This window comes from Macrotis lagotis, chromosome 1 (assembly GCF_037893015.1).
Source record: "Macrotis lagotis isolate mMagLag1 chromosome 1, bilby.v1.9.chrom.fasta, whole genome shotgun sequence".
Taxonomy (NCBI): Eukaryota; Metazoa; Chordata; class Mammalia; order Peramelemorphia; family Peramelidae; genus Macrotis; species Macrotis lagotis.
The window spans coordinates 161,794,449-161,816,412 of record NC_133658.1 but is presented as its reverse complement, the minus strand read 5'-3'; the positions used below and the strand labels follow the sequence as shown (position 1 = coordinate 161,816,412).

Below are 21,964 nucleotides of genomic sequence, written 5' to 3'. Positions count from 1 at the left end.
CCAAGGCCAATAGATATTCTTTAATAAAAGATGAGACCTTGCCAAATGATCTATAAGTAATTCAATAGTGTCTTAAAAAGGTTCTTCTTTCTAGGCATACTCTTTCTGTACCTCCCTAATTAAATATTTTCAGCCCCAGCAAATTAAATCAGGATGCCTTGAGGCATGCTAGTCTGCATTCTCCAAATCTAAAAATATCTTAAAGGACTTAAGAAGGCTTCATGACTCCAAGCAGTTCATTTAATACAGCCCCAAAATTGTCTGTTTTCTTTGTGATAGGGAGCTCCAAATGAGAATCAGCAAGTCTTCCATAACTTACATTTTTAGAAAGTTGTCTAAGGTATTGAAAAGTTAAATGACTTACCCATGGTCATGCAGACAGTATGAACCAGAAGTGGGATGCACATTCAGTACCTATACCTGCCTTCTCCTCCTTTCAAAAAGTCTTGGGCAATGTGTTAAGCACTTTCATTATTGCCTTCATCACATTCCCTAGAAATTCCCCAAATCAGCATACCTTTTTGTGGATCCAAAACTTCCATAACTGAATGTCTTTGGTGGTCCAACATATGACAGTTATAATGTTCCTCAAATTTTATATCTGTTTTAATACTTAGAAAACTCTAAATAGCCACTGTTCACAACACCCAATGAAATACAAAGAAGGTCCCATCCCCAAAGTAAGACATCCTGTAAAAAATAGATGCTGACCTATATTATTAAAGGGGAATTTCCTAACATTTCCTACACTAGTGAAGTCAGATCCAAACCAAATCAAAATGTAACCTTTTAACTGTGAGAATCTTAATAATAAATACGCTGTTAAGAACCTCTTGTATTAACATTCTCTCTATGACATTCTCCCAATGATTCTCCAAGAATCATTAAATGCCACTATTTCTGAAGAATCAAAGTTGCTTAAAAACCAAAAATCAATGGAGAACTATAGTGAGTTTAAATCAACTGCAGCATCTTACCAATAACAAATTGCATCTTACCAATAATAATTTACATACAAGTGGCATGAAATATAAATCAAGAGATCTAAGATTGCAAAAATGAGGTGAAGCTATCACAAAGTGACAGTAAAGGATCGAGTATCCATGGGATATTTAAAGGCCTAAAAGGAGAGCCTCTAGGGAGAATATGAAAACAAAATTAAGAGAAACACATTATGGCAAGACAAATTTGGGTTGCAGCTTATACCATCGTAGAAGTATTTATTATCAATGAAATCCCTGAAATATAGTAAAAAGTTATGACTCTCTACTGAACTGGGACCAAAAAAATTAAATTGTGTAGTTAATAAAAGTTTATAACCTTGAGACCCACTCACCACAATTTGATCAGGCACTGCATATTTGGCTATCTTGCTGGCGACTATTGATTGGAGCTCTTTCAATATGACATCTGAATTATCTATATCATCTCTCAGGACTATGAAAGCACATGCAGCTAAAAGAAAAGGAAAGAGATGGAATGTTAGAATACAAATCAGCTTCCAAAAACCATTTATTTTGCTGTACATAAGTTTCTATTTAATCAATAGTTTTCACCAAATTCATTGACAACATAATTGAGTATAGTTTAGTAATCCTACCAAAAACACCACCACCATAATACAAAGATACACTGCTAACAATCTTCCCCCCAATTCAAAGATGTGCCCCAATACCTTTCATTATTTTTGAATACTAACTAAACAAACAATTTATCACCTAAAATTACATCATTTTTTAAGTCAGAGGCTTCAGTGGCTATTTAATACAACTCATATCAATAAAAGTAATCCCCCTGGCAAGTCATCACCCAGTTTCTGCCTGAAGACCTCTGATGAGTGGAAATAGCTCCCAGGGCAAACTATTCCATTTTGGAATAATTCTAATTACTAGGGAGTTTTTCCTGAAATCAAGCCAAAATTGTACTTACAGTTTTACCCTCTGAGCCAAAGAGAACAAACCCAACCTGTCTTCCATATGACAACCCTTCGCATATCTGGAGACAGATATCATGTCCTTTGAAGTCTTATCTTTTCCACGTTATCTTCAGTTCTTTAATCACTTCTATTATATGAACTCTATACCCTTCATTTCCTTTGAACACTGCCAGATGAGTCTTTTTAAAGCCAAACCCTGATCATATTAGTCTTCTGCTTAAAATTTTTAAATAATTTTCTCATTGTCTACAAAATTATCCTAATTCTAACTGTCATTCAATGTCATTCGGTGATCTGGTTCAAATTTATCTTTCTAACATTATTACTCCATTATATTCTTTCATGCATCCTCTGCACCAACCAAACTAGATTTATTGTCATTTCACCAAAATACTCTGTGCTTCCTTGTCTTTTTATATCCATCTGAAATTCCTTTATTTTTCTATCTCTTTTATGAAAATCCAATCATTCCCTCAAGGTCAAGATTAAATATTATATTCTCCATGAAATTCTCCCATCCAACATGTGGGAAGTAATGTTTCCTTTTTCTCTTCCCCCAAGAACTTAGTTTGTCCCTCTTTTATGGAGCTTATCTCTTTTTTATCATTTATATGTTCTATGCTTTATTTCCTGGAACTGTAGTTATGGGAAATATCTACAACAGTGATCCTAAATTATAAGTTGGGAGTAGGCTCTATGACTGATCTCTGTAACTCCTCTTCCCTGAATATATATATAATGCCTATGACATAATAGGAACTCAATAAATGTTTTATTGAACTGAATGAAGGAAAAATGAAACATCATATGGAAGTTTCTTAAGATGCATTATAGAAAATCATCTCAAATATTATGCATTATTCTCAAATATCATTCTGGCTTTCTGTAAGATCATTGCACATTTATATGACATATAAGAAGGTATCTATTTTAAGATTATCTCAAAAACAATTCAACTTAGCATTCATCCCCAGAATGCTTTGAAAGCTATCTGTTTGTAATACTTGAAGCTAATATTAACAAAAAGGCCCTAATCACAGGTATTTGGAATGTTCAACTATAGAATATTCATCACTTTTTATTTTTCTCAAAAAAAATTCAAAACTTTCTATAGACCTCTGTTTTCTAATTCTTCTACCCTAGTTGAATTGTATGGGCAAGTAGAGACATGAGTCCATTTGTTGTAGCAGGACAAAACTGATTTTGTTCTCTCTGCCTTTTAACAACTTATATTGATTTCAAGGGAAAGAAGGGAAAGAATTATTCTAAGAAATATGGATGGGGGTAATTTAGAAGTTAGAAAAAGTACAAGAATCATCATGGAGGTCACAACCTGTAATGATGATAATATTCTAAATATCAAGGAGCAATGATCCTGAGGGCAATAGGATCTTTTGGGTACCAGGTTGCAAATGCATTGAAGATTATAGAGAAATTGAGGAAAAAGTCAATAGGGGTCAATTATAAAAGTGGAGAAGGCACTATGTTCACATACCCACAAATCCAGTAGATTTCTTGGTCTTTTTCCCCAATTACCATACTGAAAATATCTCTGGAGCCAGAAATAAACTTCTGGTAGATGAATCTCTCCCCAAATTCTTCTACTTACTTCATTCCCCTTTGAGCTTACCTATTGATAGGTCACCAAAGTAAATATTCAAGCCCTAAAAGAGGTATTCATTCATTCAGCAAGCATTATTAATATCCTTCTCTCTTTAGAGTAGTATGGTAGGTATTTGAACATAATAGGGGGTAGAATCAAATAAAATACAAAATAAGTGATGCGTGAAGTCTAAAAGCAATAGAAGATAATTTTTTTCCGTGAGAAGCAAGGGAAAGGGGAGATTTATCTCAACACAAAGTGGAATAATTAGTCACCAAGATCCATGTTTTCTTTAGCTCTAAGAACAATCATAAATAATATTGTAATGTGTTCAAGGTAGTAACCTAGATCCAGACCTTAGAAATGTCTATATAATGAAATGGAACCCAGATAAGGAATTCATTTTATTTCCAAGCTTTTGACTATTTAGCAACCAAAGTTTAATCTCTTTACACTGAGAAATCATATATAGATACATTTCATACATATGTAATATTTTTCTTGGCTCAAGTACCACAATATTCTTACTTCAAACTAGGTATCAGTTAGATGCAAAGGAATCTTGCCATGCTTTTAAGGACTTTATGAGGGCTATATTGCCTCATCTGATTGTCAGCTTCATATATGTTTAGGGAAAAGGAATTAAGAAACTACCTAATGTCTGTAATATCACAATTTTAATCATCTAATCAATATTTATGAAGTACTTCCTTAAAAAAAGAGACATTTTGCTAAGCTCTAAATGTTACAAAGACAAAAAATGAAATCATTGCTCCAGGTGAGGAGTTACTTTCTTTCAAAGAAAGCAATATATTTATAGATAAGAACATACAAAATAAGTACAAGGTAGTTAGGGAAGATACTAGCAGTTGTAGGGATCAGGAAATTTTTATAGAGAAGGTAAGCTTTGTTCTGAAGGAAATGAGAGATTCTTATAAGGTACAGATGAAGAGGAGTTATAATCTTTGGACATGTGAGGTACTATGGGGGTGAGAAAAGAAGTAATTTAGAATGAAGGCAGAAAAACAGGCTGAGATCCATTTGAAAAGGAGCTTTTAATATGGGGCAGAGCCAAGATGGTGAAATGAAGGCAGGAGAACCTGGGAGCTCTCTCCCTTGCCATTCTAATGACTCTAATGAAATTCTAGAGTGGCAGAATACACAGAAAGAGTGAGTGAAATAATTTTCCAGCCCAAGACACCATGGAAGATCCATGGAAAGGGTCTGTTACTGTTACTGAAGCAAACTGGTTCCAACCAACCAGGAACAGTCCATGGGTGCCTATGTCCCTGGGGGCACCTAAGTCTATGGCAGCAGGGTGGTTTCTAGACCTCTGAGCCCAGGGATTGCTATGGACAGTCTGAAAGGTCAGTAAGAAAACTCTGCTATACCAGAATGAGTGCAGAGCCCAGAACAAAGGAGGCTTCAGTATAGACCCAGAACCAGGAGCAGGTTTGGGGAGCCCACCTGGAAGCTACATCCAGAGTACTCAGCCAGTGGATGGTAAGGGAGATTTCAGAGATCTTTGTACTCTCTTTGCTATCCCTGAGTCAGGGATCTGCTGCTTCACCCCTACTCGGATCCAGGTCAAAGTCTGTGCCCCAATCTCAGGAAAAGCAGCTTTACTGCCATGGCAGGGCAGGGACTCTACTCACAGCTCCAGGGCAGAGGGGAGTGCTTGTGGTCAGCTACAGAACAGAGCACAGGCCAGGAAAGCAGTCAAAGCCTCTTATAAGAACGAAAATGAATTGAGGACCCTAGAGGATATCCTTGAAAACAGCTGCCAAAACCCTCAAAAGCTAGAGAAAATGCATCGTCGACCCTGGAAGTAGAATCTCAACTTAAGAAAGAGTTAAAATCAAGTCATAGACTGGGGAAATGAACAAACAATAGAAGGGAAAAAATCCAACCATAATTACTTTGCTCCTATGGAGGATCAAAATACACACTCAGAAGATAAAAAAGCCAAAGCTTCTATATCCAAAACCTCCAAGAAAAATAAATTAGTCTCAGGCTATGGAAGAGCTCAAAAAGATTTTGAAAATCAAATAAGGAAGGTAGAGGAAACATTGAGAAGAGAAATGAGAGCAATGCAGGGAAATCATGAAAACCAAGTCTCAACTTGGTGAATGAGATACAAAAAAATACTGAAAAAAATAAGATCTTAAAAACCTGTTTAGATCAAATGGAAAAAACAGGACAGTAGAACAATGAGTAGAAGAATGAATTTAAAAAAGCAGAATAGGATAGAAAGGGAGATACAAAAGTTCTGGGAAGGTAGCTAGGTGGTACAAGGAATAGAGCACTGGCCCTGGAGTCAGGAGGACCTGAGTTCACATCCATTATCAGACTCCTAATACTTATTTAGCTGCATAAACTTGGGCAAGTCACTTAACCCCATTGCCTTGCCAAAAAAACCCAAAAAAGAAAACAATTCCTTCAGATAAAGAATGGAGATAAGGAAAGCTGATGACTTTGTGAGAAATCAAGAAACAATAAAACAAAACCAAAAGAATGAAAGACTAGAAGAAAATGTGAAAGATCTCATTGAAAAAACAACTGACCTGGAAAACAGATTCAGAAGAGATAGTTCAGAAATTATTTGGCTACCTGAAAGTCATTACCAGGAAAAACGCCTAGAATTCATTTTTCAAGAAATAATCCTGGAAAATTGCCCTAATATCCTTGCAGCAGAGGGGATAATTGAAATTGAAGGAATCCACTGATCGTCTCCTGAAAGAGATCACCAAGAAACTCCCAGGAATATTGTAGCCAAATTCCAGAACTCCCAAGTCAAGGAGAAAAATATTACAAGCAGTCAGAAAAGAAACAATTCAAATATCATGGAGCTACAACCAGAATGACACAGGATTTAACAGCTGCAACATTAAGAGCTTGTTGGGCTTTGAATATGATATTCAAGAAGGAAAATGATTCTTGCTTGTGCTTTCCACCATCTACCTATCAAAAATTCTATTCATCCTTCAATGTCCAACACAAAAATCTCATCTCCCACAAGAAGCCAGAGCTGGGCATAGCACAAAGCAACGATCTCTTGAACTCACTAACTCCATTAGCATCATATACTACTTATATTTTGGTTCTGGGCCTGGTAGACATTCAAAAAACATTTTCTGGATGAAATAAAAAAGAAATCCAGGCTTGGGTTACAATAGTTAACTGTTTAACTTAAAAAAATCTTACCTTTCAAGTATTAAATGGGGGAAAGGGGGTACAGAGACAGGGAGGGGGAGAAAAGGGGGAACTAACAGAAGGAAGGGAAGGGAAAAGAGAAAAAGGGAAAGGGGAAAGAAAGGGGAGGGGTGGCTATAGGAGGGCAAACACACTGAAGATGGTGGTATTCAGAAAAAATACTGGGGAATATGGATAAAGCGAAAAAAGGGGGAAAATACAAACAGAGGGAAGATAGCATGGAGGGCAATAAAGAGTTAGTAATTAGAATTTTGAATGTGAATGGGATGAACTGTCCCTTAAAATGTAAGTGAATAGCAGAGTGGATTAAAAAACAGAATCCTACAATATGCTACTTACAAGAAACTCATTTGAAGCAGAGAGATACATATAGAGTAAAGGTAAAAGGTTGGAGCAAAATACATTTTGCTTCAGCTGAAGTGAAAAAATTAGGGGTAGCAATCCTTATCTCTCAGACAAAGCAACTGCAAAAATAAATAGCCTTAAGAGAGATAAGGAAGGAAACTATATCCTCTTAAAAGGCACCATAGACAATAAAGTGGTATTAATACTGAATATGTATGTACCAAACGGGATAGCATACAAATTCTTAGAGAAGCTGAAAGAACTACAGGAAGACATAGACAGAAAAACTCTACTAGTGTGAGACCTCAACCTCCCACTCTCAGATTTAGATAAATCAAATCATAAAATAAACAAGAAAGAAATTAAGGAGGTAAATACATTGTTAGAAAAACTATATATGATAGACTTATGGAAGAAATTGAATGGGGATAGAAAGGAATATACCTTTTTCTCTGTAGTATATGGCACTTAATTGACCATGTACTAGGGTATAAAAACCTAATGATCAACTGCAGAAAAGCAAAAATAGTGAATACCTCTTTCTCAGATCACAATGCAATAAAAATCATATGCAATATTGGGCCAAGGAGATATAGACCCTGAACTATTTGGAAACTGAATAACCTCATTTTAAGGAATGAGTGGATCGCACGACAAATTACAGAAAGAATTCATTGTTTTATCCTAGATAATGACAATAATGAAACAACATACCAAAATCTATGGGATTCACTTAAAGTGGCTGTTAGGGGATATATTAATCTTTAAATGCTTACATGAACAAATTAGAGAAAGAGGAAATCAATGAACTAAATATGGAACTAAAAAATTAGAGAAAGAACAAATTAAAAACCCCCAATTAAATACCAAATTAGAAATTCTAAAAGTTAAAGGAGAAATTAATAAAATCAAAAGCAAAAAAAACTATTGAATTAATAAAACCAAGAGTTGATTTCATGAAAAAACCAATAAAATTAATAAACCTCTGTTCAATGTAATTAAAAAAAAGAAAAAAGGGGAGGCTAGGTGGCACAGTGGATAGAGCACTGGCCCTGGACTCAGGAGTACCTGAGTTCAAATCCGGCCTCAGACAAAATAATTACGTAGCTGTGTGGCCTTGGACAAGCCACTTAACCCCATTTGCCTTGCAAAAAAAAAAAGAGAAGAAAACCAAATTGCTAGTATCATAAATGAAAAAGGTGAACTCACTACCAATGAGGAGGAAATTAAATAATAATTCAGAATTATTTTGCCCAACTCTATGAAAATAAATTTGACAATCTAAGTTAAATGGATGAATATTTGCAAAAACATAAGTTGCCCAGGTTAAATGAAGAAGAGATTAAATACCCAAACAGCCCTATCTCAGACAAAGAAATTCAACAAGCCATCATTGAACTCCCTAAGAAAAAATCTCCAGGGCCAGATGGATTCACAAATGAATTCTACCAAACATTTAAGGAACAATTGATTACAATTCTATATAAACTCTTTGGAAAAATAGGTGAAGATGGAACTCTGCCTAACTCTGTCTATGACACCAATATGGTGCTGATACCTAAACCAGGAAGAGTTAAAACAGAAAAAGAAAATTATAGACCTATCTCCCTGATGAATATAGATGCAAAAATCTTAAATAAAATCTTAGCAAAACAATTACAACAAGTTATCACTAGGATAATACATTTTGATCAAGTAGGATTCATCCCAGGAATGCAGGGTTGGTTCAATATTAGGAAAACTGTTAGTATAATTAATTATATCAGCAACAAACCTATCGGGAATTATATGATTATATCAATAGATGCTGAAAAAGCTTTTGACAAAATACAGCACCCATTCCTACTAAAAACACTAGAGAGTACAGGAATAAATGGATTGTTCCTTAGAATAATAAGCAGTATCTATCTGAAACCATTGACAAGCATTATATCCAATGGGAAGAGGCTAGAGGCATTCCCAATAAGATCATGGGTGAAACAAGGATGCCCACTATCACCACTACTATTCAATATCATATTAGAAATGTTAGCTTCAGCAATTAGAGAAGAAAAAGAAATTGAAGGAATTAGAATTGTGAAGGAAGAGACAAAACGCTCACTCTTTGCAGACAACATGATGGTATACCTAGAGAATCAAAGAAATCATCCAAAAAACTGCTGGAAACAATTAGCAATTTTAGCAAAGTTGCAGAATATAAGATAAACTCTCATAAATTCTCAACTCTTCTATATATGACTAGCAAGATACAGCAGGAAGAGCTCGAAAGAGAAATCCCAATAGTTAACAAGTCAAACACATTATAGGAGAAAACAAAGCTAGAGAGCAATAGAAATTTTCTTAGCAGTCAAACCAGACTCAAGAATAGAAAAAACAGATAAAAGATTACAAAGTAGCAAGCAACCACCAAGTACCTGGGAGGGCTAAGAAATTTTCTTGTGTAAGAACTAAGTGTCAAATGGATAAAATATCATTGGAAAATATCTTAACAGGTTCTTAAAGAAAATTCAGAGGTAAATGATAAAATTCATAGCTATTAAAATGATAGCTTTTATGCTTAGGGAGCAGCAAGAAGAAGAAAAAACCAGAGAGGAGCTAGGTCATACTTAGCAATTTGCCACTCCTTGATGGGCAATTTTTTTTTAATCTTCACTAACATTTCCATGATCAAATTAGCACAGATCAGCTACCCCACAGGAGGTCATTGGCATTTTTTAAATTTGTTAAGGAAACAGTAATATACACTTTGCTTTGGAACCATAAGCCAAGAAATTTTGGGAACTCTACCACAGGACAGAATGATCCTTTGGGAGGAGAAGTGTCACATACTCCTTTCATGAGCATTCAGAGGACATGAGAAAGGCAAAGTTCCCTTCCAGTGATCCTCAAAAGGCATTCATTTCTCTAGTAATGTTATCCTTAAATAATACACATTTATACTTAATCAATTCCAGAAATTTCTTACTACATAGAATGCCTACCTTTTATTTCAAATGTTAACTTACACACAATTTTTTGGAGAGGAAAGAATTATATTATACTCTTCTTGCATTGCCTAGGGACCACTATAGTTAATGTTCTTTCATAATTTATATATATATATATATATATATATATATATGATATGTATGTATACATTAAGTTAGACCAATTCATAACATCTCTTTTTAACACTCACCTTCTCCTTTTATGTCATGAGGATAGCCAATCACTGCTGATTCCGGCACAGCAGGGTGGTTAGCCTGATAATACAGAGAGATGAGAAAAACAACAAATGAGATTAAATAACAAAACCAAATAGATTAACTCCATCCCAAAATTTTACATATATCAGTACAGGTGCCTCCCACCCCCTGTTCAAGGAATGAAGAAATAAGGTGGTAAGTAGTGTTTGTGGACTTATTTTATTTTATTTTTCTATTTTTAGGTTTTTTCAAGGCAATGGGGTTAAGTGGCTTGCCCAAGGCCACACAGCTAGGTAATTATTAAGTGTCTGAGGCAAAATTTGAACTCAGGTACTCCTGACTCCAGGACCAGTGCTCTATCCACTGTGCCACCTGGCTGCCCCATTGTGAATTTTTCTTTATAAATTACCATTGCATCTTCAATCTCTGCAGTTCCTAGTCGATGACCACTGATGTTTATAACATCATCCATCCGTCCAGTTATCTGGTAATATCCATCCTCAGTCCTATGAGCACCATCTCCAGAGAAATAATAACCTGGTATGATAAAAGAGTTTATTATGATAAAAATGCAAACTTGACCTTGGTCCTGAAAAAGGTCTTGTCAAAGTTAATATCCTTCCAGTGACTCAATCCTGTGATTTCTTTCTGTCAAAAAACAAAAATTCCTGGGGGTGGAGCCAAAATAGGAGCATGAAGACAGCATTTCCCAGGAACTCCTTCCCCCCCCAAAACTCCAAAAGCTGTCAAATTATGACTCTAGTCATAATTTAGAGGGGCAAAACCCACAGAAAGACTGAGTGATACATTTTCCCAGTCCAAGATAACTTAGAAGTTCCACAGGAAAGGTATGTTTCATTAGGACTGGGAATTGGAAAAAGCCCTGGTCACAACACAGCCTGGGAACAGCTTGAAGGGATTGGTGAGAGAATTCTGCTACACCAGAATGAATGTGGTGTGAGGAGCACTGGCCGCAAAACCTGCAGCAAGAATTGGGAGAAACAAGCCTGTACCTCCAGAGCACAGCCTACCAATGGTAAGGGGGTCAAGGGAGACTGCAGAAATTTCTCTGCCTTCCCTGGGGGCAGGACTGTGCTGTTTGCCCACACTCCTATCCAGGTTGCAGTTTGGATTTCCACACAAAGATAGATGAGCAGGACTCCTCCTTACAGCCCCAGGGCAGAGGGGAGTGCTGTGGTCATCTATATATCAAAGCACAGAAAAGAGAGCATAAGACCTTGGAGGAATAATAGTCCCAGTGGGTTATCTCCAAAAAAAAAAGAACTCAAAGTCTTGGAAGTGCTATAAATTAGTCTTGGACTAAGGAAATGAGTAAACAATAGCAAAGAAGAATCTGACCATAAAGAATTACTTTAGTCCCATGGAAGATCAAAACACAGACTCAAATGATGACGAAATTGAAGTTTCCATATCCAAACCTCCAAGAGAAATAGAAAATGGGCTCAGACTACAGATGGGCTCAAAAAAGACTTTGAAAAGCAATTAAAGGAGGTGGAGGAAAAATTGGGAGGATAAATGAGAGCAATACAGATAAATCATGAAAACCAAATCAAAAGCTTGGTGAAAGAAATACAAAAAATAATGAAGAAAATAATATGATCAAAACTAGTTTAGGTCAAATGGAAAAAGCAAAACAAAAGGCAAATGAGAAGAAGAATGCCTTTTAAAAAAAAGCAGAATTGGCCAGCTGGAAAAAGGAGATATTAAAGCTCTCTGAAGAAAATAACTCCTTCAAATGCAGAATGGAACTAAAGGAAGCTGATGGCTTTGCAAGAAATCAGGAAGAAATAAAACTCTTCCAAAAAAAACAGAAATTAGAAGACAATGTGAAATATCTCATTTGAAAAACAACCAACCTTGAAAACAGATCCAGAAGAAATAATTTAAAAATTATTGGACTACCTTAAAGTCACCATCAGGAAAAGAGCCTAGACTTCATTTTTCAAGAACTAATACAACAAAATTGCTCTGAGATCCCAGAAGCAGAGGGTAAAATAGGAATTGAAGGAATTCACTGGTTACCTCCTGAAAGAAATCCCAAAATAAAAACTTCCAGGAATATTACAGCCAAGTTCCCAAACTCCCAAATCAAAGATAAAATTCTAAAATCTGCCAGAAACAAACAATTCAACTTTCAAGGCTCCATAGTCAGGATTACATAGAATCTGGCAGCATCTACATTAAGGGCTCATAGGGATTGGAATATGATATTCTTGAAGGCAAAAGATCTTGGTTTACAACTGAGAATCAACTACCCAACAAAACTCAACATCTTCTTTCAGGGGAAAAGATGAACTTTCAATGAAACAGGGGACTTTCAAACTTTCCTATTGAAACAACCAGAACTGAACAGAAAGTTTGATCTCCAATACAGGACTTTAGTGAACCCATAGAGGGGGTGGATTACAAGGACTATCTAAGAGGAACTTAATGATACTGAACTGTTTGTATTGCTGCATGAGAGGAAGATATTGATAACTCATATGAACTGTTAGAAGGAGCATACATAGACAGGGCACAGGAAGGAGCAGATTATAATGGTATAAAATAGTAAAAAGATGGAATTAATGGTGATAAAAAAAGTACTGGGAGGAAGGGAAAGGAGATAAAGAAGAAGCTAGGGGTGGCTAGGTGGTGCAGTGGATAAAGCACCGGCCCTGGAGTCAGGAGTACCTGGGTTCAAATTTGGTCTCAGGCACTTAATAATTACCTAGCTGTGTGGCCTTCAGCAAGCCACTTAACCCCATTTGCCTTGCAAAAAAAGAAGCTAAGAAATTTCACATAATAGTCAAGAAAAAGCTTTTTAAATGGAGTGGAATGGGGGAAGGCAAGGGGGAATGAGTGAGCCTTTATTCTCATCAGAAATAACTCAAAGAGGAAATAACATAAACACTTAATAGGGTGAGGAAACCTATATTACCATAGAGAAAAATGAGAAGGAAGCGATGGCATAAGGGGAAATGAGGGGAGGGAAGGGGGGAATAGGTGATAGAAGAGAGGGAAGATCGAGGGAGAGGGTATTCAGATACAACACACTTTTGGACAGGGCCAGGTTGAAAGGAGAGAGAGAATAGAATAAATGAGAGTGGGGAGGAATAGAGTGGAGGGAAATACAGCTAGTAATAGCAACTGTGGGAAAAATATTGAAGTAACTTCTCTGGTGGACTTATGATAAAGAATGCAACTCACCCCAAAGACAGAGCTATTGGAATCTGACAGACTGAAGTACACTTTTTTTTCTCCCTCTCACTATTCTTGAGGCTTCTCATCTTCTTGTGGGAGGGTTATGTTTACTCTTATAACAAAATTATTATAATAATATAAAATAAATAAATCTAGATCCTTCACTGAAAAAATTCTGTGGCCAAACTGAATCACTATCTTTAAAAATTAATATCTAAGATCAAAACAGCCAAAACATTAAATGAGTAGAAAAATATAGCAGAAGGGGACATGGAAGCAAGAAGACGTATTTGTTAGTATTTTGTTTAAAGTTAATATACAGATTGTTTAAAGAAATTATAAATAATTTTGACCTTGTGATTTAATGCACTATCATTTTTCTCATAGGATTTAAAACTGGAAGGGTCACTAGGGATCAGCTGGCTTTACTGCAAAGATGAGGAAACTAAAGCTCAGAGGATAGAAATAACTTGCCTTTGGTCATTATATCTGTTAGTAACACAACTGGAATCCTGGTTCCCTAGTCTAGTTTTGCTTCTACTACACTTATTTCCCATCTTCTCTTCACCCTTTCAGTGAAAATTTTCTGTTTTCTATCTAGAATGCTATGACTTTCAGAACCTAGCTTATGAAGGGTGAAGTTTTTTCTTTCTAAGTCATTCTTATAGGATTTAGAGAAAGCAGGAGATTATCAAGTTCAATTCCTTTATCCCAGAGAAAACAGAGGCCAATATATTTTAAGTGACTTGCTAAGAATTACACAGTTAGTAAAGTAGCAATCCTATTCTGATTGGAAAATAATTCCTCCATCTCTTCATTAATATAAAAGAAATTCTTATGATTTCATCTTAACCCACCTACAATAGTGGGTATATTGGAAAGCACACCACAAGTGGACTCAGAAGACTCATCTTCATGAGTTCAAATCTGGTCTCAGACATTCCAGGTGACATTACCTATGGTCACCTGGAAGTCACTTAACTCTATTTGTCTCAGTTTCCTCAATTGAAAAATGAGATGGAGAAGGAAATGGCAACTACTCCAATCTCTCTGTCAAGAAAATCTCAAATGGGGTCTTGAAGAGTTGGACATGACTGAAAAATGATTAAACAACACCTACCCTTGTCTTTCTGTTAATATACAATGTATGTTATAATAGTATTTAGGCCAGGGCTCTAATTCACTTTATTTATTTGAATACTTTCTATGCAAAAGATGTATTTTGATGCCTCATCATGATATGAAAAATAACTTGCTTTTTGAAGGCTATACTAACAGAGTATAAGCTCCAGTAGAACTTAATCAGCAAGAAATGCTGGAACAGAGTGAAATTGTAAGCCTGGAGAAGTTCCCTCACTTGGTTGACTTCAAAGGAATGAATTTTTCAGTCACAGGAACTCTCAAAAGACTGTTTATTAAATAGACATGTTATAATTGTATTCCCTTGTTTAAGCACACACATTAATAAAACTATATATCTTGGAAATACTGAAATATTTCCTTGTTTGTTTGAATGTGACAAAGAATATGAGGCTCAGATAATAATTCTGAAATATTCTAAGATCCTTGGATGAAAAAAACTGAATAAAGATCATTTTTCCACTTAGAAGGAGTAGTAGTAGTTCGGTTTTTTTGTTTGTTTGTTTTATGTTTTTTCAAGGCAAATGGGGTTAAGTGGCTTGCCCAAGGCCACACAGCTAGGTAATTATTAAGTATCTGAGACTGGATTTGAACCCAGGTACTCCTGACTTCAGGGCCGGTGCTTTATCCACTGTGCCACCTAGCCACCCCTAGTAGTTCAGTTTTAAACCCAATTACACAAGATAAAAATTTCTTTCCTTAATATATATTTTTCATATTCATTTTCTGGCTCTTTGCTTTAGAAGGTTGGGTTTGTCATTGATACTTTCTGAGAAACAAGAGATCAGTATTTTGCTGAGTTTAGATTTTGTCACATCCCTATATTAGATCAAATTATTCAATTACACAATCTTACCTGGATAAACTTTGAAGTATGCATCAATAAATCTCTGATGATCTCCATATATTGTCCTTGCTATGCCAGGCCAAGCCTGAGTAATACACAGAGCACCAGACACATCACCACCTTCTATGACTTCTCCCTAAAAAAATCAAAAGATCAAAAAAAAAGAAAAAATGGCTCATCAGTAAACAGATTCTAGTGAAGGTTTGAAGAATAACCAGAAAACGAAAAGCACTTGTCCCCCAAAAGAATTCCCTTTGACTCTTTATTTCTAGTAGGAACCTCTCCCCCAGGCTAGAAATAATGATCAAGTACACTATAAAATCCATAGTTAAAGAAATGTGGTTTCTTCCCTTGGAAGATTTAAATCTAAGGCAGATAACAATGTCAGTTAACTGAAAGAACATTGAGAGGTCTATCGCTATTAAATATTATTCTAATATACATTATATTACAAGGGCCTATTATTGGTATGAAATAATATGGTAAAATCATACGAATTCCATGAATTTTCAACCTTTTTTCTAATAAAGGATTGAACTTGGCTGACTAGAGGAGGATGAAATTGTAGAAGAGGATATTTCACTTAATTGTAACACTGAACTCGAAAGGCTATGCATGAAAGACAAGAAAGCTGTCAATAATTGTCCATTACTTGTTGGGGTTTTTTAAAAAAAAAGCTACAAGACTCCTTTTGATATTAGTGAGCTCATGTTGGGTGAACAGGGTGGAAGGAGATCTACCAACTCAATGTTTGAGTTAGAATATATAGTTCATCTGGGTATTATAATAAAATTATCTGGGTATTATAGTAAAATATAGGTTCAATATGAACCCTGGGTTATGAAGCATGGTAAGAATAGGCATTGGGGCAAAAAAAGGCCATGCCCAAGTCCTGAGACTTGTGTAACTCTGAGTCTAGTACCTACCCCTCCCACTCCCCCTATGCAATGATAGAAGTATTTAGGGAACAATGTTAAAAGAGGTCTAAATCTTAGAGTTCTAAGCCTGTATTAGTATTCCTCTCTAAGAAAACAGTACCACTAGAAAAGTATAGATTCAGATCTTGTGGCTTGAGCAACATCAGCATGAATATGAGGAACATGAATAACATGAATAAGGTTTGAGTGAAACTTAAACTCACTTTTTCATTCATCAAAACTGGAGTAATTCCAAAAAATGGTCTCATAGCCATACCAGGGATGACTTTAGCCCCTTCCTCAGAAGGCCGAGGAGCAATGCAAATGCCTCCTGTTTCTATACAAAGATTATGCAAGTAAGAAAAAATGTTACCTTAATAAGTAATGCAAATGTATATACATACATATGCATCTTTTCAAGAATATACTATACAATTCTCAGCCCAAATCATTTTTACATTGCTTTGCAGAATGTTTTGGAAAACTAAATTATATAGAATTAGAATACCCCTGCAATTCCGAACTTGATAAGATTGTTGTCCATTCAGAACTGTGATTCTTCACCAGTCTAGCTTCATCTCTACTCAGATAAACTTTAAAGCAGATTGGTGATTTCCCCCTAGCTACATTCAGCATTAGAATAGTCTTCTGCAATGGATGCCCTAACATTAATTCAAATACAAAAAAGAGAAAGGAGAAACCTATGTTCATTTAAAAGTGAAAATATTGAACAACACAACTTTTCTACTGGGGTTAAAGATTCAGTATCATAAGCCACTTCTAAAAAACTAGAACCATCCCTATAAAATTCAACTGGGTACATAAAATAGCACCCCCCCAATAAAAACCACCCTTACTCTTTGGAGGGACTACAGTTAATTTTCTCTATCAAACTAATTATAGCCATATTTTACATATTCTTAGTCATGTTTTATTACCTGTTTGCCACCAGGTGTCTACTAGTGTGCACCTGTTTTCTCCTACCACTTTATAGAGCCATTCCCAAGCTTCCTGGTTAATTGGTTCTCCCACTGAAACCAAAACAGTAAAAGAGAATGTTGTTAAAATTCCAAGGTTTAGATTTCAAAGTAATAAACTAAATTCTGCAACATTTTGTTGATTCTATTCAGAATTAATAGTTTTTGTTCTGTAACTTCCTAATTTATGGTTTATTATATATGCTATCTGGGTGGTGCAGTAGATAGAGCACTGAAATTAAAATCAAGAAGACCCCCTCTTCTTGAGTTCAAATCTGAGTTTAGAAACTTCCTAGCTGTGTGACCCTGGGCAAGTCACTTAACCCTATTTGCCTCATCTCTAAAATTAACTGCAGAAAGAAATAACAAACTATGCTAGTATCTTTACCAAAAAAAAATGAGTTCACAACAACATTCTTTTTATATTTATTCTATATTTAATTATGCACCAGAGATTAAATTAGTTCAGGGGGCTATCATAGGGATTGTATGTATGAAGTTCACCTGTAAATTTCTGGGGATTCAAGAGACATGGTGGCTCAGCATTTGGTTGCAATGGAGATGACAGATTCCCTAGGTGCTTCCAGGGTTCAGCACTGAAAGACATAGTCACTTTGAAATGATGAAGTGACTTCCTCATTGGCTGCTAACCCAGATGAGCCAATGACTGAATGGATCTCATAAAAGGAGTAGTTTCTTCCTCAGTCTCTTACTTTGACTCTCCCATGTAGGAAATAGCTTTTTTTTCTTTCTAAGCTCCCTAAAAAGAAGGTGAGAGAGGGACTGCACTCATTCCTTAACTCGCTTTCATTCCCACTCAGAGTTGAGACTGAAGTAGTCAATCTCTCTGGCTACAGTCTTCACTTCATGTTTCCTTTCCTCAGCAAATGATAGAACTTCTTCCTCTTGGTGGATATGTCCAAGCCTGTCCAAACCAAGTGAGTTTGAGAGGTTAAGAGATCCTGCAGACAATGGGTGAAGCTAATTACTACCAAGGGATGCTTTTCCTTCAAAAAGTCAATTACCAATAAAAGTCCAGGCCCTGAGTTGGCTTGCCAAGTCTTTGCTAGACTATCAAGGATACCTGCAGAGTTGAGGTGAAATGTAAAATGCAGCAGATATAGGAAATAATTAGCAGTCTTTCAAATTGCTTTGGGTTTAGATAGCTTTAAGTATTAACCTCCTGACCAGCGATAAGACTATTATCATCGTCTCTTATTTAGTTTAAATATAATTGACAATTCAAACTTGTGAGAGTTGTTTACACCTCAGCTTTTCTTTTTTGTGTACAGGAAATAAACACATTTTCCAAACTTGATTCATATTGTTCATTGAGAGCCTTTCTTCTCTCTTCTTTTAGAGAAACCCTAAATGGGAGTCTAAATCTAAGCTATAAATAAATCATTTCCAGGGGACTGAAGATGGGGTTAACAAGCCAGAATATGAGAAAATGGAGTCTACCTTCTCTCTCAGTAAAGGTCCTATACTATCCTCAGAACTGAAGCCCATCAGACCTCAGGTCTGTGACCAGAACAGAGAGGTCCTTGTAGGGAAAGAGGATGAGTACAGTGCCCCAGGCCCAGCAATTTGTTCCTTAATGTTAAACTTATATATGTGTTTGTTGTCTGCCCCATTTTATTGTAAGCATTTTAAGAGTAAAGACTGTAAAATTCCCTGAAGAAGAAATAAAAGGCATATTATGTCAAGTGAATGAAACTACCTGCTAACTAGAGGAACAAGCAGTACAGTGGAGAGAGCAATGACCCGAGTCAGGAAGCCCTGGGTTCAAATCCAGCCTCACATACTGTGTGACCTGGGAAGTCATTTAATTTACTCAACTGTAAAATAGTGGTAACATCTGCCTCCCAGGTTTGTGAGGATCAAATGAGATCATATTTGTAAAGTGCTTAGCACTATTGGTAAATGAGGTGCTCTATATATATATATATATATATATATATATATATATATATATATATATATATATGTTCCCTATTCCCTCCTTCCCAGTCCCCATCCCACCTCAACTTCCACCTTCCTGAAAATTCAGATGGAGATAATATCCAACCTTGGACTCAAAAGCCTTGTAATATCAGTGCCCCCAGTCGCTGCAGCCATCATCTGGGGAAGCAAGTTCTATGGGAAAAGGGCTAAACATCTCTACCAATCTACTAGGCAAGAAGAAACCTAGCTAGCTGAAACAGGAAGGTATCCTGAAAGAGAGAGGGACTGTGGAGGCACATCACCACTATCTTCCCTCATACTCTATTCAAAATAGTCCCAGATCCAGACCCAGAAACTTTGGGAATAGCAACACCCCCAGGATTCCCAGTCCCCAGAGCATTCTTTGAGGGAAGAAATCTGTGGAGAAGTACATCTTCCTCACCATCATCAAAACTCAACACTGATCAACTAACTACCCATCATGGGCAGATAATCCCCAAAGGTCTCCTTCCTTCCCAATCTAATCCCCAAATCATTGGTCCCGCTTCTAGCCTATCTTCCACATCCTTCATCATGGGAAGCAACCCATGTGAAGATGTGGCTTACTTCTGAGAATAACACAGCAACAGCTGCTCAAGAGAGGGGGGGAAAGTTCTTGACACCAAAATCCTTGGCTCTGTCCAAATGATGCAACAACAGAAACTGATAGTTTTTTATCAGTGCAAATGATAGAGATAATGCACAGCATCTGCTCTGTGGCTGCATTGTAAAGTTCATCAGTCTTACAGCTTAAATGTTCTCTATGTGTTATCTCCCTCATTAGAGTATGAGCTCACTGAAAGTAAGCTTAGCACAGTTCTTTGCACATTGTAAACAATAAATTTTTCATTCATTCATGCTTTGTTTTTGTATTCCTAGTACTTAGCTCATAGCATATTGATTAATAATACTATCAACCATGAGGCAAGAATGGGACCCAATGTTTTCCAAAACTTACATATTTTTAAGCAAAATGTTCCAAGCATATACATTAAAAAGATTCCCACTTCATAAAATGATTGTAATACAAAATGCAAAATCCACATTTTCTGTTGCTTTTCAATTTATACTGTGTTTTTTACAATACTGACTTATTTCCTAAGGATATTAAATAGCAAAAGTTATGCCCCAAATTCTTCTAACATAAGTAAATATGTGTCTTACCTGATCCCAAGGTTCTTAAGGAAGATCTGTCATATTTCTTAACCCAATTATCTCCATAATTTAATAGGACCCGTATAGCAGTAGGAGCACCATAGAATTGATTAATTTTCAGTCTCTGAACTGTCTCCCAGTATCGACCTGAAAATGCACCCAAATTCATTGTAATTCCCACTGGTCATGGAAAGGTATTGATAATTCTAAACACGTCAAAATGACTAAGTGGTAGCTACCAGCTATATGATGCTGGCAGAAGTCTTTTTTTTTCATTTGTTTACAAGTTGATTTAACATATCTTCAGTTCAAATCCATAAATCTTGGGCTATTTTAATATTTTCCTATTGTTTGAGAATGCTAAGTTTTCTCTGGATAAACTTCTCTTAACACTAAATAACCATAACTAGTTGACAAAAACAGACTTTGAATTACTGTTCCATTGAGAACAATGATATAACAAAACAGTTATAAATAAGAGTAATAATCTCCCTGTTAGGATTTTGATGATTCTCTTATAAAGTGCACTACATTGCCATAAATTATTCTTTAGAATATGGACAGAATTAACCATAAAATCTGAAGGAATTAACACTCACCAAACACTGTCCCTGAGACAGCAATAAAACTATAAGCCTCATTATAGATATAACACTACCTTAAGAAAACTCAAAATATGAACATACAGATTTGAAGTATAGTTGACAGTTTTTAAAAGTATTATTTACATTTTACAAAATTTTAATGGATCTACAACTTTTCACTGACACAGTTATCAGGTAAAACTCCTTAATTATCTTTGTTACATAATTATAATTGATTGTTTTATCATTTTCTCCCTTAAATGGGGAAGCGTATTGTTGTAATTTACCAAAAAGATAACAGTTTGGTCTAGCAGTGACTTGAGAAACTAGTTACTTAAGAAGATATTTAAGTGGAAATTTAAAGTCTGTTTAGTGCTTTATCAAGAGCAATGTTAAGAGCACTGAACTTCAAGTCATAAAAAAACCTATATTCAAATCTATTCTCTGCAAATTACTGTTTGGCCCTAATCGGCTCTGAGTCTCTTTATAGTTTCTGAACATCTAATAGTTTCCTTATCTATAAAATGGAACTATAATAATATCTGTTCTACAGACCTAACAAGATGCCTGAAAGAAGCAAGTAAGATAATGGATTTGACCTTTGTAACTATAAAATGTTATACAAGTCTAAGTTTCATTATTCTTATTATTTTCCTTCAGTCAAGGTTCATTAAACTGCCCTCTTCATTTGTTGGCTGTACAATTGAAATAGCAGCTTTCTTTCAATGTTTTCCCAAACCTCTCTGTGCCTCCAAGCACTTCTGACCTTGCTTTACAGTCCCTAAAATCTCTCAAGACTGCTTTTCCTTGTCCCTCAGCACCTCTCAGGAAACTGTCAATTCCTTCCTATTGGAGATCCTTGAGCAAATGCAAGC

At 35.8% G+C, this 21,964-nt stretch overlaps 1 protein-coding gene across 2 annotated transcripts in view; it reads right to left on the bottom strand.

Annotated features, from left to right (window-relative positions):
* Positions 1-21,964, bottom strand: part of ACSS1 (acyl-CoA synthetase short chain family member 1) — an 84,583-nt gene that overhangs the window by 3,000 nt on the left and 59,619 nt on the right. For both annotated transcript variants that reach the window (XM_074209309.1, XM_074209310.1), the window contains 7 exons: positions 20,515-20,652; positions 17,329-17,421; positions 16,615-16,727; positions 15,483-15,609; positions 10,692-10,819; positions 10,276-10,339; positions 1,337-1,455 (listed from right to left, as the gene is read on the bottom strand). In XM_074209309.1, coding sequence (XP_074065410.1) covers positions 1,337-1,455; positions 10,276-10,339; positions 10,692-10,819; positions 15,483-15,609; positions 16,615-16,727; positions 17,329-17,421; positions 20,515-20,652 — 782 coding nt within the window. The remainder of the gene's footprint in view (positions 1-1,336; positions 1,456-10,275; positions 10,340-10,691; positions 10,820-15,482; positions 15,610-16,614; positions 16,728-17,328; positions 17,422-20,514; positions 20,653-21,964) is intronic.